Source organism: Aquila chrysaetos, chromosome 13 (assembly GCF_900496995.4).
Source record: "Aquila chrysaetos chrysaetos chromosome 13, bAquChr1.4, whole genome shotgun sequence".
Lineage (NCBI taxonomy): Eukaryota > Metazoa > Chordata > Aves > Accipitriformes > Accipitridae > Aquila > Aquila chrysaetos.
This window is the reverse complement of record NC_044016.1, coordinates 41,699,188-41,723,302: the sequence shown is the minus strand read 5'-3', so window position 1 is coordinate 41,723,302 and position 24,115 is coordinate 41,699,188. Positions and strand designations below refer to the sequence as shown.

The window sequence follows — 24,115 nt, the reverse complement described above, 5'->3', positions numbered from 1 at the left end:
TCCTCCACTCCAGAATAAACCCTCCTGATGAGCCATCAGAGCTGGAAAAAATAAAGCATCAGGAGTTTGTTAAAGGTAGATTCCCAGGAGAAAGCATTCCTTGTATCCGCTTGTGATCCAGGATGCTGCCCGTGTCCCACAAGCCCACGGCGTTCCCTCTTGAACAGAGAAGCTCCTCTTGGCTCTTGCTCATGGAATCGCTGACGTTTCTTTCAGGCAAAGTGAGGCAGAAGGACCATCCACAACCTTGCAGCCCCTCCAGCTGAATTCAATCCTCCTTGGGACTCATGCACTTACCTGAACCCACTGCTCAGATACACAGAGAAAGAAGCAAAGGCGATATCCTGTCGAGGTTGCCCCTTACCTTATGTACACTTTTGGGATTTTCCAGCCAAGCATAATACATTTCCTCCACGTAGTTTGAACTAGTCCCACTCAAAAAAGGCTCGGCAGCCACTGGTGCACTGTAGCATCTGATCTGTTGAAACGTCCTGGGTGCTGCCGGCCTGTGTTGGGAAATTGTCTTTACAGTCTGCGAGGCCGTCAACGGCCTCAGCTTTGCTGCACAAGTCCTTAAGTTAAGCATGTTTGTCCTGTTGCCTCACACAAGTTCCTGTTGGGAGAGAAGGGAAAAGTGGGTTAGAAATTATTGCAGGAGAGCACAGAGCAGAGGCCACCCCCTCTCCGCCCCCGTCAGCCCCGAGCACAGAGAACTGAGCTTAGAATCAGTTTTTAATTCAGATTAATCCATCCACCCTGTCCCACAGCCAAGTCCTGATGGCTGCGAAAAGCAGTTTTTGCTCAAGATGCTCGGCACGGCCGGGTCTGCCTTCCCCATCCCTGCCGGCACAGCACCATCATCTACCCTGACATGACAGTGAAAAGCAGATTTGTTCGGCAGGGTACCCAATGCCGGCCTCAAACGAGCTGCTGCGCGTCAAAGCCACCCACACCTTCTTATATTGGCACCTTTGTACAAAATAAGGCATGCTTGATGGTGAAACACAGCCTGGATTAACAGTATAAGATATCAGGTTCCCCCGGTGCTTTCCTCCGTAGTTCCTAGCCAACATCATCTACTTCTTTTCCAATAATATATCCACAAAGTATTCTTTGATTTCTTTTATTATTTGATTCTTCCTGCAAGAATCCTCTTTTTGTTTGTTTTAAACAGGAAAATCCTCTCTGTGAAACTCAGATTGAGCCGGAGTTGGACACTTTGGCCCTTCAACCTCCCACTTGCAGCAATAGAGCTAGTCATATGAGTTTAAAGAAAAGCACTTTAAATCACCGTGCCCAGAAGGGTGCTGGAAAAAATTTGTTACCAGCTGGATTTTAACGCTGAAGGTCACGTTTTCCTTCACATTGAGCTGATCGAGTCTAGTGGGGCATGCTTCTCCAGGCCTGCGCAAGCTGCAGGACAACTCTCATCATGCCAACCCAGCATGGAAGCTTTTTGTGTCACTCTCTTTCCCAGGTAGAAGGTCTTGGCTTCCATTTTTGCTGCGTTACTCACCCTGCAACCACTCCGCTTGGGCAAGGTTTTCTTCTCACTGGTTTGTGTTACATGCACCAGGGTAAAGCTGGGAAGAAACCGTCTACAGGGAAGACCCCTCGCAAAGTAGAGGTATCGTGGTGCAAAGCACTTGAGTTGTGGGCTCCAGGACAGACCGCTTCATCGCCTCTCCTTAGAAGCTCGGACGCAAGAAGGCCGACACAGTTGAAAGACCCAGAGAGGGGCTCTCCCCTGCCCAGAGAACCCAGAAAAACAACCCGTAGCCTGCATGGGACCTCTCAAAGATCCCCCAGCAATGTCCACCTTGCAGCTCTTGGTGGGGCGCAGCCCTGCGTGGACAGGGAGGCCTGGGGTTAACCACGCTCCTCGTTACACACATCCAACCGACAGCCGCAGCCCAAGCGAAAGCGCTGGAGCAAGATCATCTTGGGGGAAGTGCTGGCACTTGGAGCTAGCTCTCCTCGGAGCTGGCCTTTCCACCCAGCATCTCCTGCAAAAGGCAGGACCTGAGGCTGGAGGTGACCCAGCTGGCCGGTTTCCATATCCCCGACCAGTTTAACGAGCAGCAGCCCAATGTCAAAGCAGCTATTCTGCATTCACCAGATTAAAATGAAGTCTTGCAGCAGATTGGAGAAAAGAAGTACACCTTTGTGACCAGCATTTCATCAGCTGGGCTTCCACGTTTGCCTTACTGAATCTAGTTCTGGCTGCTTGGCACGGCAGCAGCTACGCTTCCTACCTGGAAACACAAGCTTTTGGTCTAAAGAGCCTGAGGAAGACCTGAGATCACACTAAGTCAGCCAAAGTGTTTTACAATCCCTGGGGGAAGAAGGGAAGACCACTCGTGCTTTCCACCCTGCTTGCTCACTTCTGCCTGCAGTCAAACCAGGACCGTAACAGGCAAGAAATGGCAGGCAGGTGCAGGACAGCAAGCATGGCAGCACTAGATGTTTTCCCAGCTTACCCTCCTCAGATTTAAGCAGCAAAACACACGCAGATATTTTAAAGAGCCTACTGAATTGGGCATTGGCGCACAGGCACGCACGTGGCGGGAAAAAGCTTTAGGACGAAAGCGTTGGCGGCGTCTTTGACTTTGGTGTCCTGTTTCGGTGCTGCCACTCAGCAGCGTCCCGGTGACCTCTCTGGAAAACAGTGGGGTTAATGCCAGGCTTTGCGCTCAAAATGAGCAGAAGCAGTCGGTCTTTGAGGGCCTCTCGCAGAAAGGGTTGGCTTCCTGAAGGCGTGGGAGCCTGTGCCACAGACCAGGGCAAGCTCGGAGGTCTGCAAGCTCGGAGCAGGGATGTTTCCAAGGTAAATCAAAATAGCACATGATGACTGGGAGGACGGACGCAGGAAACCGATCCCGAGATAACCGATACGGGGTCACACGTGAACACAAAGTTCACAGACGGAGTCACAGCTGAAGAGGGGCTAAGGAGAGGAAGCCTGGGCTTGTTGGCCAGGCCCTCATGGCGACAGCCTGACAGCCGGATCACAACCCAACTCTCACTGAGAGATCAAACAACAGGAATATTCAGAATAGATTAACAGCTGGGACGGCCAAGAGCGTACCATTAAGCAGATTAAGGTACTAAATTTGACCTCTGGCAGCCGGGATGCGTGACACCGGCCCCAGAAGGCAGTTAGCTGGGAATTGCGCTTTTTTTCGGGGGGGGGGGGGGGGGGTTAGAATCAGAACAAATTCAGCGTTAAGGGAAGCGGCGGGGCCGGCGCTGGCGCAGACCCGCGGGCTCCCGGCCCAGCTGCTCCAGCACCAGACGCCCTCGGGCCCCCGGCAGCCGCTGACCCTCTCCGGGGGGTGCACCGTCCATCCGTCCGTCCGTCCGTCCGTCCGTCCGCCCCGGCCCGTCTGAGCCCTCCGAGGCCGCCGGGGGATCCACCCACCGGGAGGGGCGGAACGGGGCACCCGGGGCGGACGCGCCGGGCGGAGGGAGGGGGTCGCGGGGGGGTCCCTACGTGCGGGTGGGCGCGGGACCCTCCCGCCCACCGCGCGCGGCCCCACACATACACACACGGACGCGCGCGCCAGACCCGCCCCCCCCGCTCCGCGCCCGCCAATCAGTGCCCGGCGCCGCTACCCGGGCTTCGCGCCTCTCACCGCCTATAGGAGCGGCGCGAGGCGCCGAGCAGCGTTCCCATTGGCCGCGCCAGGCTGTCCTTCTAGCGGCAGTCCCACCCTACCCCCCGCCCCGAGGCGCCCGGGCGGCGGCGCCAAGGACACTGGGGAACGGCCGCGGCCCCCCCAGCCCGGCGCGCCCTCCCCCCGCCTTCCGGCCCTGGCCCTCGCCCCGGTCCAGCCCCGCCGCCCGGCCCGACCCAGCCGCGGTACCTACCGGCACGTCCGTCCGCCCCGCTCGTGGCCCTTGCTCTGACAGCGGCCCCCAACCGCCGGCTGCCGCCCCGCCCCGCGCCGCCCCGCCCCGAACGCTGCGTCACCACGTCGCCACACCCCCCGCCTGCCGCCACGCCCCCCTCCGAGCCCGGCCAAACGCGCATGCGCCGCAGCCTCTGCGGGGCGCGGGAGAACCAGTCAGGGGCGGGGCCAGGAGTTGGGGCGTGGCTTGGGCGGTGGGAACCGGAGTGGGGCGGTCGCCATGGTTACCGGACGCGGCCCTCGCCTCCGGGCTCGGCGCCACGGCCTGGGGACCACCACTGTGGTGGGGAGGACCCCACGGCCTGGGGACACCACCACAGCCTGGGGACCCTCACTACAGCCTGGGGACCCTGCCATGGCCTGGGGACCCTCACCACGGCCTGGGGACCCTGCCATGGCCTGGGGACCCTCACCACAGCGTGAGGACCCTCACCACAGCCTGGGGACCCTCACCACGGCCTGGGAACCCCCACCACGGCCTGAGGGCCCTCACCATGGCCTGGGGACCCTGCCATGGCCTGGGGACACCCACTTGGTGTGGAGCACCCCATAACCTGTGGGACCCTAGGCTTTCAGGGACATCCTGGCGTGGGTGACAGCCAGTGGGCCTCGCCCCTGCATGGGGGACAGGCAGAGCTGGCCGGGGTGCAGGCAGGGCTGGGCAGGCCGGAGGTGCCCGGGGAGTTTTGGGGTTGCTGGCAATTTCCTGCCGGGTGAGTCATGGCAGCAGCAGCCCAGAGCCGAGAAGCCGCAGGGGGCCAGCCGGCACTTTCGGGAAGTGAAACGGGCACCAGGAAAACACCCCGAGAGCCTGCGGCCACGCAAGCCTGGCCACGCACATCCCTGGCCTGGCCGGCGTGATGCAACCGCCCGCAGCCCGGCTGGATGCAGGGCACCGTGCAGAGTGGGGTGTGCTGCGGGGTGGTGACAAGGAGTGTCCCCAAAGGCCGTGTTCCCGGTGCAGCTTGCATGGGCACAGGAGACCGAGGGAACAGCAGGGTCCTGCACCCTCAGATATTGGGGTGTTGGGGACTGGAGGGGTGATGGAGGGGGCCCTGCCAGCTGTGGTGCTGCAGGCCTGGGCAGCACAGGAGGAAGCCGTGGGGAAATGGTGGAGTGGCAGCGCTTGCGCCACTGGCCCCTTCCGGGGCATCCGCAGTCCCCTGTCCTGACGAGGGTGGGTGTCATCACGGCCCCAGTGGGATGGGGATGGTGCTGAGGGCCGGCACACAAGCACCAGCCCCACACGTTGACCCCAAACATTGCCCCTGCTCTCTGCCCCACACACCAGCCCCAGAGCATCACCCCTGCTCTCTGCCCCACACACCGGCCCCAGAGCATCACCCCTGCTCTCTGCCCCACACACGAGCCCCAGAGCATCACCCACAGTGCTGCTCAGGGGCAGCCAGCGCCCCAGCCCTCCCGGCCATGCCAGAGGAACTGGGCAAAACCAGGCATTGCGAAAGGTGGAAATCCCGCTCTGACGGTGCTTCCTTCCAGAGGCTCTTGAAAACCCGCCACGCCGACACCAGGCTCAGAGAACGCCCAAGCGAGGCTACAGGCAGGAGCAGGCAGCCAAGTGCTGTGACACTCGACAGGTGCTGACAGGTCTCTGCCCAAGTTTTTGCAGTCAGCGGCGTAGATGGCGTTTGTCCCCGATTTGGACAGCCTGGAGAGCAGCAGGTAAGCGTGGCCGTGCCACAGAGGACACTGGGGACGCGATGCTGCTCTGGTGCCATGGTGGCCCCGGCTTCACCATCTCCCTTTGCCTTTCAGCCTGAATGAGGAGACATTTTATGGCCCCGACTGCCTCTGCCTGCAGAAGGTAACACCGGGTTGGTGGGAACGGTGAGACACCCATGATGGGGAAGCCGGGCTCACACCCCACATCTCCTTTCCTCCCCAGAAACCCCGCCTGGACTCAGAGGTGACATCACCTGGGGTGGACATCCAGGTCACAGTGACCAAGGGACACCCTGCCAGGACCTTTCGCCAGGCTGCCGTCCTCGTGGTGGCCGTGACCAAGCTCCAGAAGCGGCCGGTGCACAAGGACTTTGCCGACAGTGACCTTGGAGGCTTCCTGGAGGATATTTTTGGTATGGGGGGGTGGTGTTGGGGGTGTTACTCCAGCTGGGGGATGCTCTTGGGGAATGTTCTTGGACCAGGGACCATCAGCATCTCCCTGACCGTCTCCCTCCCCGCAGAGCCCATCTCCTTCCAGCAGATCGAGGACACCTATGCCAGGGCACCCGTCTATCGCTACACCCGCTCCCAGTCCTTTGACATCCTCGACATCGACCACAAGTGCTTCGTGCTGGAGTCGCCCACCCAGCTGGTGGCCCTGCACCTGCAGGGACCCTCTGCCAGGTGGAAAGGTGAGGGGACTCCATCCTTATCCAGTGTCCCTGTCCCCAACCCCGGCAGCAACCAGGAGCCACCCCACAGCCCTGGGATCACCCGTTAACCCACTCCTTCTTTCTGCAGTGAAGCTCAACATCGCTCTGTACCGTCCCCGGTCATCGCAGGGTGGCCCAGGGACTGGGCGGATGCCGGTGGCCTTGGGCATCAAGGGTTACCAACTCTACATGTCATGTGTGATGAGCGGCACTGAGCCCGTGCTGCAGCTGGAGGTGAGTGAGGGGTCCCGTTGGATCCATCCCCCAAGGGGCTGGGGGTTCCATCCCACCCTGAACCCTGCTTCTCCCCCCCGGTTGTAGGAAGCTGACATCAGGAAGGACATTGAGAGCATGGAGCTGACCCGCTTCATCTTCTTCCGCCTGGACAGCCCAGGCGAGGGGACCACCCGCTTTGAGTCAGCCGCCTTCCCCGGCTGGTTCATCTGCACCTCCCTGCAGCCCCGCCAGCCTGTCGGCATCACCAACCAGCCCGACCAGGTCAACATTGCCACCTACAAGCTGAGCGGGCGCTGAGGAGCCCCTGCACCCAATGCAACCCAACCGGCAGTTGCCGGTTTTCAGGCTGTATGTACCAAGTACAAACCCCCCAGCTGGGACCCCCGTGCTCCCCATCTATTTCAGGTGAAATAGCAGCTCTGGGCCCCATGGGCCTGAGTCACCCCAATTTGTACTTATTTATTGTGTCCACCCCTTGCTTTTAATTTATATACATTTTATTGGAAATACCGTGGTTTTGTTATCAGGAACGGGGGTATTTGTTGGTGATGGAAGTGGAAATAAAAGGTTTCCCAGGATGGTGTCGCTCAGCTCGTTGCTCTCACAGGGGTTAAACAATGCGGGGGTGGTTTATGGATGGGAAAATCCCACTGTTTCGGCTGCTTTTGGGGGCTCTCCAGGGCTGGGTACAAAGCCCAGGGGGCGGGGGGTGACCCCACAGCCCTGTGACCACCCCAGACCCAAGGGACCACCCCAGACCCAGGGACCAGCCCATCCCCATGTCCACCCCACAGGCAGGGGGGTGGCTGGGGTGGGCATCCCATGGGTGGGGGTCATCTGCAGCCCCTGGCAGCCACCTGGGGCTGCCACCTGTCATGGTTTCAGCCCAGCCAGTAACAAAGCACCAATGAAGCCACTTGGTCACTCCTCCCCGCCCTGGCCCTGGAGGATGGGGAAAAAATATAAAGAAACGCTTGTGGGTTGAGACAAGGACAGGGAGGGATCACTCCCCACTTATGGTCACGGGCAAAAGACAGGCTCAACTTGGGGAAGAGACAAAATCAATTTAATTTACTACCGATCAAACCAAGACAAGGATAATGAGAAGTACAACCAAACCTTAGAACACCTTCCCCCCACCCCTCCCTCCTTCCCCGCTCAACCCCACTCCCGGTTCTCTCCACCTCCTCCCAGCCAGTGGCGCAGGGGGACGGGGAATGGGGGTCGGGGTCAGTCCATCATACCTTGTCTCTGCCACTCCTTCCTCCTGGGGAGAGGAGGACTCCTCACTCGGCCCCTGCTCCGCCATGGGGTCCATCCCTCCTGCGGGAGACAGCCCTTCACGAACCTCTCCAACATGCGTCCTTTCCGCGGGCTGCAGTTCCTCACAAACTGCTCCAGCGTGGGTCCCTTCCACAGAGTGCAGTCCTTCAGTCACAGACTGCTCCAGCGCGGGCTTTCCCACGGAGTCACGGCCATTGTGGGGGGCCTCCCCTCCATGGGCTGGGGGGACAGCATGCCGCCTCACCATGGGCTGCAGGGGCATCCCCTCCTCCTCCTCCTCCTTCCCTGATCTCGGTATCCGCAGACGGGTTCCTCTCACATCCCAATCCCCTGACTCACTGGGGGTTCCCCTTCTGAAATCTGTTCTCCCAGAGGTGCTACCGCCGTCGCTGAGGGGCTCGGCCTGGGCCAGAGGTGGGTCCGGCTTGGAGCCGGGGGAGCTTCGAGCAGCTTCGAGCAGGAGCCGGCCCTGCAGCCCCTCTCCCCACTACCAAGACCCCACCACACAAACCCAAAACACCACCTCTGCCCCAGCCACTGCCACCACGCACCACCGAGGCATGCCATGGTGGGCCATAGCATGGCATGACATCGTGTGGCGTGGCATGACAGGGTCTCGCATGGTGTGTCATGATGTGCCGTGCCACGCCTTACCACGCCGGGCCACCTTACCACGCCGAGCGGCTCCACCGCACGCTAATTGACAGAAATCGGGTCCAATTGACGAGGCCGCCGCTGGTGCTGTGACGCCCCGCCCCGCCCCCGGCGCCCAGCGAGCCCCGCCTCATCCCGGGTCCCGCCCACCGCCGAGCCCCGCCCTCCAGTGAGTTGGGCTGCCGGAGGGGACGCGTCGTCACCGCCCCCCTTCCAGCCTCTAGCCATTCACGGCTCTTCTCGCTCGCCGGCCCCTCTCGGAGCCGGCAGTTTCGCACTCCCCATTGGTCGGTTTGAAGAAGGCGGCGGCCAATGAGTTCGGCGCGGCCGTTGGCGGCGGCGGCGGTGGGTGGGCAGTGGGCTTTGCAGAGGCGAGTGCTCGGGATGGATCGGGCAGGGGCGGCCGCGCAGGGTGAGGGGCCGGGGGGACCCTGTGAGGCCGGGGTTGCCGGGGGGTGCGGGTGCTCCAGGGGCCCCGTGGGGTTGGGGGAGAGTGGAGACCTGGGGGCCCCTGTGGGGTGGGAGGTGATGGGGAACAGGGGCCGGGGGGGGGGCAGAGCGGGGAGCTGGGGGTGATCGGAGGACCCTGTGGGGCAGGGCCGTGGGAGACCCTCTGGGGTGGAGACAACCCCGTGGGTACGGACTGGGAGTGACCTGTGGGGACCCTGTGGTAACAGGGGCGATCGCCAGTGCCCCGTGGAATGGGGGGGGCAGGGGGTGATCTGGGGGGGGTGCTGGGCTGGGGGTGATCCGAGATAGGCTTGGGTGGCCTTGGGAGGGGGGGGTGGGTCTGCCTTGGGGGGCGGAGTGGAGGGGCAGGGACGGGCTGGGTGGCTGCTGGGGCGCTGGGAGGGTTGGGTGTACCCCAAGGGATGTGCAGGGGGTACCCCCGAAATGGGCACGCTGACGCAGTTTGGGAGGGCAGGCAGCATGGGGGGGGCTTGGGGTGTGCCTTGGAGTGCTGGGGAGACTGGGGGCACCCAGGGGTGCCATGCTGCTCTTGGGGCTCTGTGGAAGCCCTGGGGTGCAGTGTCAAGGGAAGGGGGTGACTTGGGGGGGCAGAGGGCTGGCAGGGGGGGGGGGCTGAGATGCTGTCAGAGCCCCATGCTCATGGGCTATTGGATGAGGGTGGGACAGCTTTAGGGACAGGGGCGAGGCCCTGGGGGTGGGACGATGCTGGGCTCCAGCCAGGCCAGGCTGTGCTGCAATGAGATGCCCCAGTACCGCAGCCAAACTGGGGATGTCAGAGGTACCTATCCCCTGCTCCCCCTGTTGAGGCGATCCTCACTTTTCCCACCTGCCTGCAGAGGGCTTGGCCACAGCAGGGTACAGGCTTACAGGATATGTAGCTGAAGCAGGGTCATTGGCTGCATCTCCCCTTTCCTTCTGCAAATTGACTAAGCCCCACACCAAGGTTTTGAGCGGCATCACGCCGCAAGCATCGGAGACCTCTGGTCTTTATGTGCCGATGAGCCTCTGGGCAATATCACATGCATGGAAATGCTCTGGAAATTTCTGGGAACAGCATTGCCAGGCTTGGGCAGGGAGCTCGGGAGACCTGTACAGTAGTGCTGTGAATATAAAAGAAATCCATCCTTATTGGCACTCCAAATACTGAGGTAGTGGTGTGTGCACTGCATTTTCCTACCATCTCTTTGCAGAAGAGCGGAGAAGACAGCTCCCGGAGTACCGAGCAGCCAAAGAAAATCTGAAATGCCCAAGTGCAAAGTAAGTCAGGAGGATGCTGGGGTTGGACTAGATGATCTGTAAAGGTCCCTTCCGACTCAAATTACTGGGTGATTCTCTGAGGTATAGCTGACTCTTCCCGGCTTGCTAGTGTCTGCCTTCTCTCTGCAGCAATTCACAGGCGTACAGAGAATTGCCTCCTCCCAACGCCTTGCTGTCAAGGCAGCGACCAGGGATGGCTCTGCCCCTGCAGCACCCTGGCAGCGCTCTGCAGATTTACTGGCAGCAGGAGCAAAGGGATGGTTTCAGTGTTGACATTTCCTGCTGGTTGATATTGTCTCTTCTGGGTATTTTCTGAGCCTCCATGAAACTTTCTCATCTCAGCTCTTCGGTCTGTCAGAACAGGCCCATTTTGCCAATAACTCAACCTCCTAAATGGATCTTGAAGAAAGGCTGGTTCAAGTCTCACCACTGCTTTTTAATGGCAACTTTCAGTGGCCTTCTGGGATAGCTTAATATTAGAAAGGGGCATTTTCAGTGCATTTAAAAGGATATAGATACAACCACCTACTAAATGAGTTACGTGGCTCTGGGATCCCTTAGCTGCCTTGCTTAGTTCCTCTGGAGCGGGACTGCATGCAGATACACTGCTGTGAGCGCAGCAGCCGCTTGCAGGCTGCAGGTAGCAAGGCACCTTTCTGCAAAGTTTTTAATTGAAACTGCTGATGCGCTTGGCAAACCTGAACACTCGAAAGACTCCCCGCTGCAGTGAGTATTTCTCGTGATGTTGTATTGCAAAGGAAGCCATAAAACTTCTCCATGGTGAGGAGATAAAGGGAAGCAGGATCAGAGACCAGAGAGAGCCAACCAGTCCCTGGTACCAGGCTCTGGAAAACACCACTAGTATAATAGAAATGAGGGGAGAAGATTCATGATCTTTCTTTATGGTATAGTACGCCACTTGCGTAGAATAGAGGACAATATCCTAACTCTCCGGAATTTTATTACAGAAAAATATCTGCACAGGCATTAATCTTCCCTAATAGCTGAGCTGCTAGCTCCGGAGCAGAGGGGTGGGAGAACCCTGCAGCTGGTTGCTGTCAGAGGGCTCTGATTCAGGGAGGAGGAGGAGGATAGGATGGGGGGATCTGACAGCCAGGGCTGCTGCCCCACCTCCTGCTTTGCTGCCTGGGCAGCTGAGGGGCTGGTGAATCAGCTACCGCAGTGCTGCGGCTCGCCGTGGCAGAGTGAACCCCGGCTGATGTGCTCTGAGACATCGCTGTGACCTGCAGCACAGCAGCAGCTGACTCGGATGCACCTCAGCTGTCTGCGGCGTACAGGGCAAGTCCAGACAACAGCCAGAGGCAGCAGCCTCCAAACCTATTGCCGTCTCCTGCCTGCCAGCCCCCCCTGCCTGCAGGAATGATTTTGGTTACTTTTGCTGTCAGTGGAAGACATAAGTTTTTGTGACAATCTTGGATGTCAATGTTTTATGTTGTTTTTCTGTTGCCATGCAAAAGAAAAAGAATTAATATTACGTAGTACTTCCTTGACAGCTTTTTGACTTCCAAAACCTACTCATAAGCTCGTGTCACTGAGAAAACCAGTGGTGTTTTAGAGGTTTAACCTTTCTGCAACAGCTGTTAAATAACCTGATATATTGTTTGACTTCCTACAGACCCTTTTTAAAGGACCGGGAGAATCACCTGGATCGACCCTTAGAAACAGTTTCTAAACTAGACCATGTAAGTAGAAATCTTTTGAGTTTAGTTTTGTATTTCACGCTCGAAGCGAGTCTGGGCAGAACAGGGTACCCAAATCAGGCTAGTGTGTTCCTGACCCCAAACAGGGTGCAGTCAAGAGAATGCTAAATAGCTGGTAATAAGTCAACTAATAATTTTTCAGAAGAACTTAGTGTGGGAGACTCATCCTCCGCCTATGCGCTGGTGGGTGATGCGTTATCATTCTGTTGACAACTGCTTTGTCACTGTGGGCCTTCGTGTGGATGTCACCTGGGCTAGCAGGGCTGGGGCAGGAGCGAGCTGTCAGGGTTTCTCCAAGCTGAGCTCTCCCTGGGGCTGAGGTTCGCTTTGTCTCTCCAGGTTGACAGGAACAAGAAGGATATTCTCAGAAACATGACAAAAGGCACTCAGAGGGATGGCAAGTTTCGTGCCAAATCCACACAGCACGCTGGCCACACTGCTCAGCAGAAGTCTTCAAATACGTTCCAGAGAGCAGCGGTGGTGTGTCCAGAGCAAACGAGGAAGAGTGCAAAGCTTCCCGTGGGGCTCGTGCCAAGCATAAGCCACTCTACGCAGCCCAGAGGGAGGCTCCCAGCTTCAGCCTCTGGTCACCTGAATCCAGAAAGGAACAAGAAGCCTGCACAGGGGACTGTCACCACTGCAGCACTTCAGACTGGAAGCGACCACGCCGCTCCTGGGGCACATTGCTCCCTAAATGAGGGCCTGCGGGACAGGCTGGTCTGCAACAAAGAAAATGTCCGAGTACAAGCCTCTACAACCCCTGTGCTGAACAGAGTTTTTCAGTCTGATGGAAACTATCTCGGGAACAAAAGGTTTTTGGCTCACAGGCAAAGCTCAGCCACGATGTCAAGAACCATCATGGGCCCAAAGGACAGAATTAATAGCCACCAGGCTAAGGAAGAGCTGATTCAGGATAAATTCAGGAAAACCCTGCCAGGCTCAAAGAGTGTATCTCAAAAACCAAGTATCAAAACTCAGCCCTTGCAGCCCCCTCAGTTACTTACTGCTTCTACTAATTTGCTACATAAAAACCCAGGTGCAAACCAGAAACAAACGAATACGGCAAGGCAACCCATAGGAAAGCCACTTGGCGTACTTCCAGTGGGAAATCTTAACTACCACAGACCCCCCCCCCAAATGAAAAGATCTCCCACAAAGCCTCTGGCCTCCAGCAGGCCCCAGGGAATCACAACCCTGAAATCCAGCCTGAAACCAGGTGGCACCACGCAATGGCGAAAGCCCACAGCTAAAGGGGAGGCGGATAGGAAGGAGGTGAAGGTGGTGCCTCCTGGACCCACAGCAGCATCCCGAGTGACAGTCCCCCAAAACCAGCCTCGCAGCACACACAGCTCCAAAACTCAAGCAATGGAGAGTGATTTTAGGAGTAGGAGAGAGAGGCTTAAACCAGAGCTGCCGAAGGCAAGTGGAATGCAGGCTAGGCGTGTTGCCAAGACCCCATCGGCTGCAGATCGTAAGTGAGTAGCAGCTTTGGCCGACTCTGTCCTCGCCTCCAGGGGACAGCAGAGTTTAAAGTGTTTAACTGGGTGAACCAGCACTGACCTGTTGGAAACAGGGTCCGAAGTCCTCTTATCAGTGAACGCCTGTTTGGAGGTTGATGCCCCAGAAAAGAGGAGGGTGGGGATGAGATTTGGTGGTACCCTGGGTTCCTCTCCCACTGTTTCAGCAAGTGGGAGGGGAGCATGCGGCCGCTGTCCTGTTTTATCTTCAAGGCACGCTTAAACTTGAGAGGGTTTTCCTTTCCCAGCTTAGAGCTCAGATGCATTTTTAGGATAGATGAACTGGTTCTTCCTGAGCAGCTGAAGTTGGCTAGAGGGAGATTCTAAGGGAAAACAGTAGCATGGTGAGTGCTGGCAGTCTGCTGGGGTGGTAACAGTGATCCCCTGGTCCTTTGACAGGAAACAGCTGCAGGAGTGGTTGGCATCCAAAGGCAAGACATACAAGCGGCCACCTATGATGCTGCTTCAGAAAGAGCCAGTGAAGCTGTCCTGCAGAACTGTCAAGGAGAAAGAGGAGCAAAAGAAACCAGAGCAGCCCTGCCTGGAGAAGATCAACAACATATTAACTGAGTGCCTGAAGCTCATTGAGGAGGTGGGAATGGGAAAGGAGATGCTTGAACAGGCTCCTCTTCTCCTGGAGCATCTCAGGAGAGGACAGCCACATCCCCAGAGCAGCATAGAAGGGTTTGGAGCAAGCATTCTTGCTCACTTGGCTGCAGTTGCCAGAGGGGTAACATCACGTGTAGGACAATTAAAAGTCCTCGTGGAGTTACAGATAGGCCAAAGGCATGCAGCAAGATGCACTAACGGGAAAACAGAGCAACACCCGGTCACAGGGCTTGTGTGTGTCATTCCTGGTACCTGGCAGTGCAGTCTGCAGCAGAAATTTCTGTGGCAGCAACCCAGGCTGATTGAGCCAGCACGAGGTATGTCCCTGGTGGACCTCACAGCTGCTGTGAAGTATCACCTCTGGGGTTTAGTGGCTCTGTTAGTGCGAGCACTGAAGAGTCTATCCCTTGACATCCCTCTGAAATACTAGACTCATTTTACCAAGGGGAAAATAGAGGCAGTAAAGCTATTATCTGTACATGGTCACTCAGGAGACTTGCAAAACCAGACTCCTCAGACCCTCCCTTTCCTAGAGAGTGCTGGGAGAGTGGTTACGCACTGACAGCTCCCCCAGTGCACACCTCTGGCCCTTGCCCCCCTTCTCCTAGGGTGTCCAGGCAGAGGAGATCTCTGCAGTGCTGTCCCACGTGCCCCAGGCAGAGAAATTTGCCAAGTTCTGGACCTGCAAAGCAAAACTGCTCGCCCGGAGCGGCCCTTTTGACGTGATGGGGTTGTACAAAGCAGCAGTCTGCGCTGGTGCTGTGGTGAGTGAGGCATGCTTCTCTTCAGTAGCTCCCCACGTTCCCCGCCTCTGCAGCAGCAGGTTTCCTCGAGATCGAGGGGTTGGATTTTGGGATGACTTTAGCAGCACTAGTCAGCAGTGAAAAAGCCTTTTGAGCTGCCAGTTTTGTCCCATAGAAACACCTTCGGCTTTCATCAGCCAAGCAGGCAGCACTGTGCGGGCATGAACGGGGCCGGGGGGAGGACACATACTCTGCGCCGTGTCGGAGCTGTAGCTGGAAGCAATGTGACAGCAGCTCTGTGCTGTTCTGGGCAGTGTAACTGCAGCATCTGGTGGGATTTACCCACGCGGGGTTGATGGCTGCTTAGCTGTGCCTGTGTCCTGACAGATCTCACTTAGAGAAGGGAAATTCTGCAGCCTTTTGCCACTGTCTCCAGCACAGGGTGTTGCGATGCAGCAAAAACCCTTTCTCCTATTCAGTTGTAACTCCAGTCTCCGTTCCCAAGTGAGGCCTGCCTTGACCCGCGTTTTGCTTTTCCTGTAGCCACTCCAGGAGCTCAGAGAAGTTGTCCTTGATATTTTGAAGGCTGCAGACCAAACATCAGAAGGTAATGTGAATGTGGGGGCAGGCTAGAGCACGGGCAGCCTGGGGTTCCCTGCTGCTGCAGGCTGGGAAGCAGCATGGTTTGCAGTCTGTCCCAGCACCCTGTGTCCCTGTTGACTTTGATGGAGACCGAGTGTTGTGAAAGTCCGGAATCCTGATCTCGAAAATGGGGCAAGATTCCTCTGCCAGGGCTGGGCACAATCCCGGCCCAGCATGCCTCTGTAGCAAGGTGCCCTCGTCCACGTCCGGAGCACCGCAGTGTTGTAATCCCTCCCCAGCTGCCGCTCTCTGCAACAGTGCTGCCCTTTTCTTCTCCTGTCAGGGGAAAAGGCTGAGCAGCCCATTCCTTGGGAGCCTACAACGCCTTGCCCGAGTGAGAGGCAGCAGATGGTAGCAACTCCCTGCATGACGGGGAAGGCCCTGACCAGCCTGCCCATCTCAATCAAGTTACAAGTTACATCTGCATCCAGGTAAGGCTGAGCTGCCTGCTCCTGGCAGCAAGCACCCTCTGTGCCAACGCTTCCTCTGCAGGATTTATCTAAAGGGTCTTGTCTTCTCCGCAGAGGAAAGGAGTTACTGGAAGGCCAGGAGCTGAAACTCGTGACGCCAGTGCGGCGCTCGCTGCGGATAGGGTGGGCTGGGAGCCGCTACCCAGAGATGCTGAAGGACCATGACCCCGTGGTGTCATCTCTCAGTGAAATCCTGGATGCTGAGGAGGAGACTCAGTTCTTCTTCCGGAAAAACAAGGCTTTGCCAGAGGTGACGGAGCTGGAGGGTTTGAGTTTGTATCCCGCAGAGTGCTGCTGAGGGATTCCCGGTGGGGTGCAGGCTGCTTGCTTCCCCATGCTGCCTTGCACATGCTCTGCTGACTTCTGTTGCCTCGCGGATGTAAATATATAGCGGTGGCACATAATAAGCACTGTTTCAAATATATAAGCGCTGTTTTAAATATATAAAAACTTGCAGTAGAGATGTAGCGTGGCCTAGTGAGTAGTGTGCAAGGTCCAGGGTTGGAGACGGGCTATGTCCCCTGGGACTGCCCTTGGCTCCTCTGCTGTGACGCATGCCCTGATTTTCCTGCTGTAGGATGATGTCAGTCAGACCCCGCAATGCTCCAGGCACCTGCTGGTGTTTTGCAAGCAATGTCCTGAGGGATTTGCTCCAGAGCTGTGTTGCACCCTATCCGGACAGCATCTGGATGTTCCTCACTGAGAGGCTCACACAGACCCCATGTCTCGTGTCTCTCGTAGCAGCACCAGCTACGCCAGACTGGCGAAGGGCTGCAGGGCCTGGGGTACCTGCGGGACCACAGCAGCTCCCGCACAGGCCCCGAGGAGGCTGAAGGCGGCACACGCAAGGGGCGCAGAGGTCCTGGGGATGCAGCAGGGCAGGCTGCCAGCCCCCTGGGCATGGCTGGGGGTCTGCGACAGGCCAGCGAGGGCAGCTGAGCCCCATTAGTGCGCTCAGGGCCACTACAGCAGCTTCCCCTCCCTCAAGGGCTGTCCTCGCACCAAGAGCAAGCAGTGGCACAAGGCAGCTGGTGACAAGACTGTTACAGATGCATGCATAACCAAATCCAACAGGTGTTAAAACTCAGATTTATTCTTCAGTAAAAGTTAGTTAGAAGTCCGGTAACATTTTATAAAACCACAGGCTCGATGATGTAAAGAGAATTAATACTACACGGCCGACTTAAGAATCCCCAAGATTTAAAGTGATGGCTCCAAAACGCACATATCACTCACCCAAAAGCTGAGAGCTCTCTCCCCTGAGGAGTTACCCTGGGTAGTGCCCCGACCAGAGGGGGAGTCCCCACCTGCAGACCCACCACTCCAAGGAGGACTGGCTCCAACATGTCCTCCGTCGGGACCCCCTTTATAGCCCTGTCAAATCCCACCTGTGGGCATTTAATCCCTATTAGCCAGGAGGGTAACCTCGGTGCACCTGGCGGGTCTCGATTGGCCAATTCAAATTTCAACCTGCGCCCTCCAGGGTTTAGTTGTTTTTTTTTCCTTCCCCTTCTCCCTGCCTGGAGAAGTTTCGTTTCCTGCTGGGGGGATTGCTGGGGGGATGGTGGATGGCGGGGGGGGGGGGGGGGGGGGGGTGGGGGGGGGGGGGGGGGGGGGGGGGGGGGGGGGGGGGGTGGGGGGGGGGGGGGGGGGTGGGTGGGGGGGGGTGGGGGATGTGGCGGGGTGGTGGTGGTGTACTGCCGCAGGGACGGTTGCTGTGGATTGGGATGGTTTCCCTGCTGTGAGGAGTAAAGCGGTGCGGCTGCCATGAAGGGCAGAGGGGAGCCCTGTCGTCACCTCCCTGTCCCTAGCAAACAGCGGTCCAGTCCTCATCCCACCCTTTTGCCTCCTCCCGACATAGCCACCACCACCGTTGGGTCAGCATCTTTATTGAGAAACCTCGATGCTGGAAGAAGTCTTAGAGCAGTAGCTGGAATTCCAGGCATGGGTCTGGGGAGGGTGGCAGGCCCGGCCCCCTCCTCTGGTGTGCAGGGCAGTGCCGCCAGAGCGGTGGGTGTCTTGGGGCTGCCACCCTCCGCCCAGGGGCTTGCACTTGTCCCAGCTGCTGGCTGAGGATTTGGGAATTGCCCTTTGCCCCCACCTCCCAGGCTCAGGGGCAAAGCAGTTTTCCTTTAAAATAGCCAATTTCATGCCTCCGCGGTGCCAGGAGTTTGAGCATCTTTTATAAATAGAAACGGGTAGAAAACAGAAGAGGGTAATAGCGAGTAAAAGGGATTCCCAGGGAGCAGCAGGTGCCTCCAGAGCCCTTCTGTGCTTGAGCAACATCCACACACCTCCACTGGGAGCCAGGCGCCAGCGCCATGGTGCCTGGGCCAGACACTGAAGCTGGAGGGGCAGGGGCTGCTGGGACCACCGATCCATGCAAAGCAGGTTTCCAGCAATACCCGCGGCAGCAGCGCTGCTGGCTCTCCCTGGCATTGGGCGGCCCCAGCCTGGCGTCGAGCTGGCTGGGAGAAGCAGCTGATGCTGGTGAGGGGACCCATGAGTGAAAGTGGGGGCACCGGGCAGCCCGTGGGCTCTGGGGGGCCCTTCTCCCAGCTCCTGGCACAGTCGGGAGAAGGGCAATGCTGCACGGAGAGAGGTGTGACATGGGGTATGGGCCAGGGCCACCAGCTGTCCTGTGGCCACTGGAGGTGGTAGCTGACCACGGGTGGCTTCAGGCTGGCAGCACAAGTGGTCTGGGGCCACCAAATGCCCTGCTGGGGGCTGGCTACTGCCAGCTCAGCAGCCGTCGGCGCTGGGGTGGGCTCAGGCTTCTCCATCATCCTCCTCCTCCCCGCTGGAGTCCCGGCGTACCCCAGCAACCTGAGAAGGAGGTGCGGGGCTCAGTGGGCACAGGACCCCACTGGCATTGGGTTGCTGGTGCTGGGACTCCTCTGCCCTTCTGCTCCTCGGTCCCCTGCCACCCACCTGCTGGCCAGGGTGGCCGTGCTGGGCCAGCCAGGGTGCCAGGGCCGTGCCTGCCTCCCCCGCGTCCAGGCGGCCGTGCTCCACCGTCGACTCGTGTGCCATCTGTGGCAGGGAGAAGGCTTGCAGAGAGGGGCCAAGCACCAACCAGCCAAGGGGTTGGGTGCCCACCAAACGCCTCCAACATCCCTGTAGCTGCCTCCCCATCCCAGGCAGGGAGGGAAACTGAGGCACGGTGGGTGAGCAGGGGGGGCTGGGAGCTGCATACCAGGACAGGGGGTGCTCGGAAGAGGTAGCTGAAAGGGTAGTAGAGGAAGTTGATGAAGGAGGCGGCATAGAGGTCTGCGTAGCGCATCAGCTGGTTGGCGAAGAGCGTCTGGCGTGAGCCGCAGCGGAAGAGGCTGCCCATCTTCCCGTAGCACATGTCCATCTCGTGCGTGACTTTCTGCGCATGCAGCGGGTTGGGTGGTCAGGGCACCCAACACCCCCTGCGGTGCTCCCCCCTCCACGGACGAGGAGGAAATCCGGGGGGGGGGGGGGGGCTGAGCCATGTGCCGACTGGGATGGTGCCCCAGGCATCACCTGGATCCGACGCTTGATGGAGCTGATGTCCGGGCGCTCGCTGCTGCCACTGTCCAAGTGCCTGGAGTGGGAGAGACCCGGCTGGGGGCTCGCCTGGAGGGTCCCCCATGTGTGCCTGCACCCCCCCCCTCCCATGCCCCCTGCCTGCCCAGTGCCCACTCACTCGTACAGCTCCGCCAGGAAAAGGTCCAGGCTCCGCAGCTCCTCAAACAGCTCTGCAAGTGTAACGGGGCCAGCTCAGTGCGGGCAATGTCCAGTGCTGCCCAGCACAACCGACACAGGGTGTCTGGGCACACCTCACCGGGGCTGGTTTTGCCATCGAAGCGGGGGCAGGAGGCTCCAAGCCACCTCCCCTAGCTGGGCTTGGCTGTGTCCCTAGCCGGGCGCTGCTCACCGCTCTTCTCCGTCCAGACCTGCAGCTCGCGGGCCAGCTCTGGCACCACCAGGAAGGTACGCCAGCCCTGACGCTTCTTGGACTTGAGGATGTCCCCGAAGATGTGGTCCCCCATGTAGAGGATGTCTTTGCCCTTCACGCCCAGCAGGTCACACACCACATCCGAGGAGCCTGCGACAGCCAGAAGTCAGGGTGACGGTGCGGGCATGTTCCCCCGAGCTGCCCATGGAGCCTGGCTGGGCGCTCACCGCCGGAGTAGACGGCGCAGTGCTGGAGCGGACCGGTGTACGTCCCAATGCGCAGCTTCCCCGTATCCTACGAGACAAGAGGACCCCAGGACGGGGAGTACTGTTACCTGTGCCTGCTCGGTGCCCACCCAACTGCGAATCCACCCCCCCCATGCCCGCGGGAGCCCTTGTGGTGCCCAGACAGTGCCCACTGGCCCCATGGCAGTGGAGGGGTCCCCACCGTGTTGACTTGGCGCAGGACAGTGCCCTCGGCGAAGAAGAGTGGCTTGCGGGTGTCCACCACGATGAGGTCGAAATAGGATCGCCAGGGGCGCTGCGGGGTCTCGGCCTGCTGGGTGTCAGGTTGGAGGGATTCAGGGAGGGGATGCCAATGGCACCCTGCACCCCCCACCCGTCCCACACCGGGGGCAGACTCACCTTGTGCCCATCGCTGAAGTCAAACAGATAGGACATGATGGCCTGCAAGGACAGCCGGCATCTCCACCACTGTCCCCAGGGAGGGCAGACCCCTGCCTGCGCTCTGCCCCCACCCAGGGCCCCCCCAGGGCAGGCTGGAGCCGGGGGTGGGGGGGTGGGACACGCACGACAGACACAGACACCCCCTACTCACGTCGGTGTAGTTATAGTCGCTGTTGGTGGCCAGAAAGACCTTCCCCACCTCCTTCATGCGGCTCAGCAGCAGCGGCACCCGGGGCTGGCGAGGGGAAAGTCAGGGCGGGAGGGGCTGGGGGGGCCACGGGGACCCAGCTGAGGGGACCAGGGTGGGGAGAGGTCCACAGGGAGGGGGGTCCACAGACACTCACGTCCTTCACTACATATTTCTCCAGGTTCTCCAGTGTCTTTTCCTTCAAGCAGCCCTGCAGAGGGGATGGATGGTCTGGCCAAAACCTCCCTGGGGGTGGGGGGTGTCCCCAGTACTCTCAGCATGCCCCCCAGCAAACCCCCCCCACTCTGCCAGCCCCCTGCCCACTGCACCCACCGAGAGGTGGACACTGTCCATGGCCTCGCGCACATCCTGGAACATGCTGCGGAAGGACATGAAGAGGTTTCCATGCTTGTAGCCAGTGTCACAGCTGCAACAGTCAGGAAAAAGGGGGGTTGAAGGGGCTGCCCTGCTGAGGGGAGGCACCCCCCCCCCCCATCCCCGACCCACCAGGTCCAAGCCCCCACCCACCATCTCCCTCTTACTTGATGTATCTGGAGCAGTTGGTGAAGAAGTCCACGAGACAGGCGTAGAGGTGGGCCTCTGCCGGGGAGGGGGCTGTGAGAGGGGATGCGGGGGGGGCACAGGGGGAGGGCAGCAACCCACGATGGGGTTGGGGGGCCTGGGGCGGGGGGGGGGGGGCAGGAAGTCTCACTCACCCGTGAGGTTGAAGAGGGTGTTGAGGATGTGGAAGCGCTTCATGTCGTCCCGCTGGATGAACTTGTTGGGGTAATAGTGGAGGATTTCGGCCCTGGGGAAGGAGCATGGAGCTGCACCCCATATCGAGGGTTCCCTCCCTGTCTGTCCCCCCCCGGGGTTCCCAGACTCACCCCTTAAGGAAGCGGAAGCCGTGGGCGCAGACCAGCAGGTTCCCGTGGGAGTCCACCTTCAGCAGGTTCCCGTACAGGGCATCGAACACCAGCCCCCTGTGCCGCACACCCCATCAGCGGGTGGGGTTCCTACTGACAGCCCCCCCCATCCCCTGTGTGTCCCCCAAAACCCGCCGGCACTCACCGCGTGGGGAAGGTGGGGTCGTACTTGTAGGCGAGGATCTCATGGGGGTACCCGATGGAGACGAGGTGCTCCAGCAGCAGGACGAAGGCCAGCTCCTCGTAGTCAGGGGACTTGTACACTGCAGGGAGACAGGGAGCGTGGCATGGGCATGGGCTGGTGGGGTTCCCGCCACCCTCCCACCCTGCCTCAGCCTCCCCCCCCGCGCCAAAAACGCACTGGCCAAGGTGTAGTCCATGTCAAAGCCGAAGCACTTGATCTTCTCCAGCGCCAGGCTCCGGTTGACGAAGATCCTGGAGGTGACCAGGCGGGGGGGGGGCAGGTATGGGGGTGAGGGGTTGTCTAGGGCTGGGGGCGGCACAGAGGAGGAGGACCTGTCCCCATGTCCCCCATTCCTGGCCAGGGGGCTGTGGGGGCTCCGTGCCCGCCCTGGCCCAGGGGCCCCACAGTGAGTTATTGGAGCAGAAAAATGGGCTTTTGAGCTGGAAATGGAGCCGGCGGAGGGAGAGGAGTGCAGGGCAGGGAGGGGGGATAATGAGCCCCCTGTTTTGGCCTTCCCCCCCCCCCCAGCCTGTCTACATGGGGGGTCCCGTCAGGGCCTCTGCCCTCTCCCCCACCCCCCCAAGGGTCCTCCCCCGTACTTGCACCCCTGGGATCCTTCCCTCGGGTCCTGCCACCCCACAAATGCCCTCCTCCCCACCTGCCCACCCCCACCAGCCGTCTCCCCGCAGCTCCAGGTCCTGCTGCCCCCGATCGCCCCCCCCTCGAGCCCCCTCTCTCCCGCTCCTGCCCCCCAACCCCCCCGGCCGCCCCCCGGCCCCACCGGTGCTGGCAGTCCCTCCGCAGCGCCCGCGGGTCGCCCGGGCCCGGGGCCGCCGCCGGGCCCCGATCCCCCTCGCTGCCCATCGCCGCCGCCTCCGGCCGCCGCCTCCAGCCGCCGCCGCTTTAACGGGGCCCCGCGGGACCGCCCCGACCCGGCCCCCGGCACCGGCCCCCGCCCCCCCCCCCCCCCCCCCCCCACCCCGGGTGCAACAGCCGGGACGGGACCCGGGGCACCCCGGGGTGGTGACCCCCCAAATGGGGCGGTGATTCCCCCTCCTCGTGCGCCCCCCCCCCGCAAAATGGGTCAATGAGCCCCCAAATGGGGCAGCATCCCCCCATGTGCACCCCAAAATGGGGGGGTAGTCCGTCCCCCCCGCCGTGCACCCCCCCCCGGGGCAGCGCCCCTCCATACACCCCCAAATAGAGCATGCCTCTCTCACGCACCCCCAAAAGGCGCCCCCCCCCCCCGGAGGAAGCGCCCTCCCACGGCCCCGGCCCCGACGGCGCCAGGAGCAGCCGCGGCGCCCGGAGCAGCCGCGGCGCCCGGCCCGGCCCGGCCTGGAGCTCCGGGGCCGGTGTTTGCCCAGCGGCGGGGCCGCTGGCAGCGGGGAGCGACCGGCAGCGAATCATTAACCGGGGTCAAGGCCCGGCCCCGCCGCCGCCCCGATGGGCGCCCCGGCCCCCCCCCGCTCCCCCCGAGAGGGGCGGGAGCTGGAAAGGGGGGGGGGGGCTGCGCGGCACTGGGGGGGGGGGGGGGTGTCCGGCACCAGGGGCCACCCCCAGCACCTCACACTGGAGGGATGGGTACAGGAGGGGGCACCCACGTCCCGCGGGACATAGACCAGTCCCGGGGGAAACGTCCTCATCCCCATGGGGCCCGACTGGCACATTCCCATCCCCACGGGACTCGTCCCCATCCGCATGCCATTGACTCACATCCATGTCCCGGTCCCCATGGGTCACATCCCCACGCAGCTCCGCAAGGCACACCCCAAACCCCATGGGGCACGTTCCCAAGCCCCCATGTCCGCACATCCTCATGCCTCCAACCCCAGGCAGGGCTCAGCACCCCCAGGGACCCACAGGTGTCCAAGCTGCCTCAGCCAGCACCAGTCCCACTGCAATCACCCACAGCTCTTGCAACACCCTGGTGCCAACCCGCTGACGTGGGTCCCCCCCTGCCTGGCCTTGACCAGGGCTGGGCCCCCTGGAACAGGAGGGAGCATCACTGGGGATGGGGACATGGAGGGGACAGCAGGTGCAGCTGCGGCCCCAGGGTTGGGGGCAATCAGGCTGGTAACAGGCTTAGGAACTGCCCCCCCCCCCCAGGTGTGGGGCCCTGATAACCCCCCTATGCAGGGCTGGGGTGAAGCCCAGAGCTGTTTACAGCCAGTCCCATGACACTGGGGGACACGTGGGGCTCTTATCAGCTGCCCCAGTCCCGGCTCCCTCCCAGGGCGTGGATCCAAGGAGGGGCAGGGCAGAGGCTGTGGGGCAGCATGTGACTGGGGACAG

At 60.4% G+C, this 24,115-nt stretch overlaps 4 protein-coding genes across 22 annotated transcripts in view; 2 read left to right on the top strand and 2 right to left on the bottom strand.

The window, feature by feature from the left end:
- The window catches only part of OGDH (oxoglutarate dehydrogenase), a 35,542-nt gene extending 31,582 nt beyond the window's left edge, over positions 1-3,960 (bottom strand). For all 5 annotated transcript variants that reach the window (XM_030034885.2, XM_030034887.2, XM_030034884.2 and 2 more), the window contains exons 1-2: positions 3,871-3,960; positions 365-613 (exon numbers count right to left, since the gene is read on the bottom strand). In XM_030034885.2, coding sequence (XP_029890745.1) covers positions 365-586 — 222 coding nt within the window. In that variant the 5' untranslated portion in view covers positions 587-613; positions 3,871-3,960. The remainder of the gene's footprint in view (positions 1-364; positions 614-3,870) is intronic.
- A 1,455-nt stretch (positions 3,961-5,415) lies between these two features.
- LOC115350114 (interleukin-1 receptor antagonist protein-like) lies at positions 5,416-7,122 on the top strand. 2 transcript variants are annotated; one of them, XM_030035363.2, is made up of 6 exons: positions 5,416-5,594; positions 5,688-5,736; positions 5,818-6,007; positions 6,116-6,286; positions 6,396-6,541; positions 6,629-7,122. In XM_030035363.2, exons 1-6 carry the CDS (start codon positions 5,554-5,556, stop codon positions 6,839-6,841), a joined length of 810 nt encoding a protein of 269 aa, XP_029891223.1. In that variant the 5' UTR covers positions 5,416-5,553; the 3' UTR covers positions 6,842-7,122. The 2 variants fall into 2 exon arrangements, with proteins under 2 accessions (XP_029891223.1, XP_029891222.1); XM_030035362.2 differs by having other exon boundaries at positions 5,420-5,594; positions 5,818-6,286.
- Positions 7,123-8,800: 1,678 nt separating this feature from the next.
- On the top strand, positions 8,801-16,373 carry CKAP2L (cytoskeleton associated protein 2 like). The gene is made up of 9 exons (XM_030034626.1): positions 8,801-8,894; positions 10,144-10,210; positions 11,847-11,913; positions 12,271-13,406; positions 13,848-14,040; positions 14,666-14,821; positions 15,344-15,407; positions 15,726-15,873; positions 15,967-16,373. The coding sequence occupies exons 1-9, from the start codon at positions 8,867-8,869 to the stop codon at positions 16,208-16,210; spliced, it is 2,103 nt and encodes a 700-aa protein (XP_029890486.1). The 5' UTR covers positions 8,801-8,866; the 3' UTR covers positions 16,211-16,373.
- Positions 16,374-17,785: 1,412 nt separating this feature from the next.
- LOC115349851 (cytosolic purine 5'-nucleotidase-like) lies at positions 17,786-24,084 on the bottom strand. Of its 14 annotated transcripts, none has more exons than XM_030034624.2 (18): positions 22,602-22,727; positions 21,998-22,071; positions 21,782-21,899; positions 21,598-21,693; positions 21,427-21,518; positions 21,253-21,310; positions 21,044-21,137; positions 20,868-20,921; positions 20,675-20,758; positions 20,482-20,523; positions 20,285-20,395; positions 20,065-20,131; positions 19,817-19,987; positions 19,586-19,637; positions 19,423-19,483; positions 19,109-19,285; positions 18,844-18,945; positions 17,786-18,738 (listed from the first exon to the last, which is right to left on the bottom strand). In XM_030034624.2, the coding sequence occupies exons 1-18, from the start codon at positions 22,682-22,684 to the stop codon at positions 18,682-18,684; spliced, it is 1,593 nt and encodes a 530-aa protein (XP_029890484.1). In that variant the 5' UTR covers positions 22,685-22,727; the 3' UTR covers positions 17,786-18,681. The 14 variants fall into 14 exon arrangements, with proteins under 14 accessions (XP_029890484.1, XP_029890485.1, XP_040984254.1 ...); XM_030034625.2 differs by having other exon boundaries at positions 20,285-20,392; XM_041128320.1 differs by lacking the exon at positions 22,602-22,727 and adding an exon at positions 23,564-24,084 and having other exon boundaries at positions 17,786-18,945; positions 21,253-21,325.
- Positions 24,085-24,115: the final 31 nt, after the last annotated feature.

Bases quoted from the DNA above. Each gene is read 5' to 3' on its own strand.
- LOC115350114 (XM_030035362.2), top strand. From the start codon at position 5,554: ATGGCGTTTGTCCCCGATTTGGACAGCCTGGAGAGCAGCAG. The intron at 5,737-5,817 runs GTAACACCGGGT...TTTCCTCCCCAG, and splicing joins ACTGCCTCTGCCTGCAGAAG to AAACCCCGCCTGGACTCAGA. The intron at 6,542-6,628 runs GTGAGTGAGGGG...CCCCGGTTGTAG, and splicing joins AGCCCGTGCTGCAGCTGGAG to GAAGCTGACATCAGGAAGGA.
- CKAP2L (XM_030034626.1), top strand. From the start codon at position 8,867: ATGGATCGGGCAGGGGCGGCCGCGCAGG. The intron at 11,914-12,270 runs GTAAGTAGAAAT...TTGTCTCTCCAG, and splicing joins CAGTTTCTAAACTAGACCAT to GTTGACAGGAACAAGAAGGA. The intron at 14,822-15,343 runs GTGAGTGAGGCA...CTTTTCCTGTAG, and splicing joins CAGTCTGCGCTGGTGCTGTG to CCACTCCAGGAGCTCAGAGA.
- LOC115349851 (XM_030034613.2), bottom strand. From the start codon at position 23,010: ATGGAGGGGCGCTGCCCCGGGGGGGGGTGCACGGCGGGGGGGACGGAC. The intron at 20,132-20,284 runs GTGGGGACCCCT...CTTGTCTCGTAG, and splicing joins TCCTGCGCCAAGTCAACACG to GATACGGGGAAGCTGCGCAT. The intron at 18,946-19,108 runs GTATGCAGCTCC...TCCCTGCCACAG, and splicing joins TCCGAGCACCCCCTGTCCTG to ATGGCACACGAGTCGACGGT.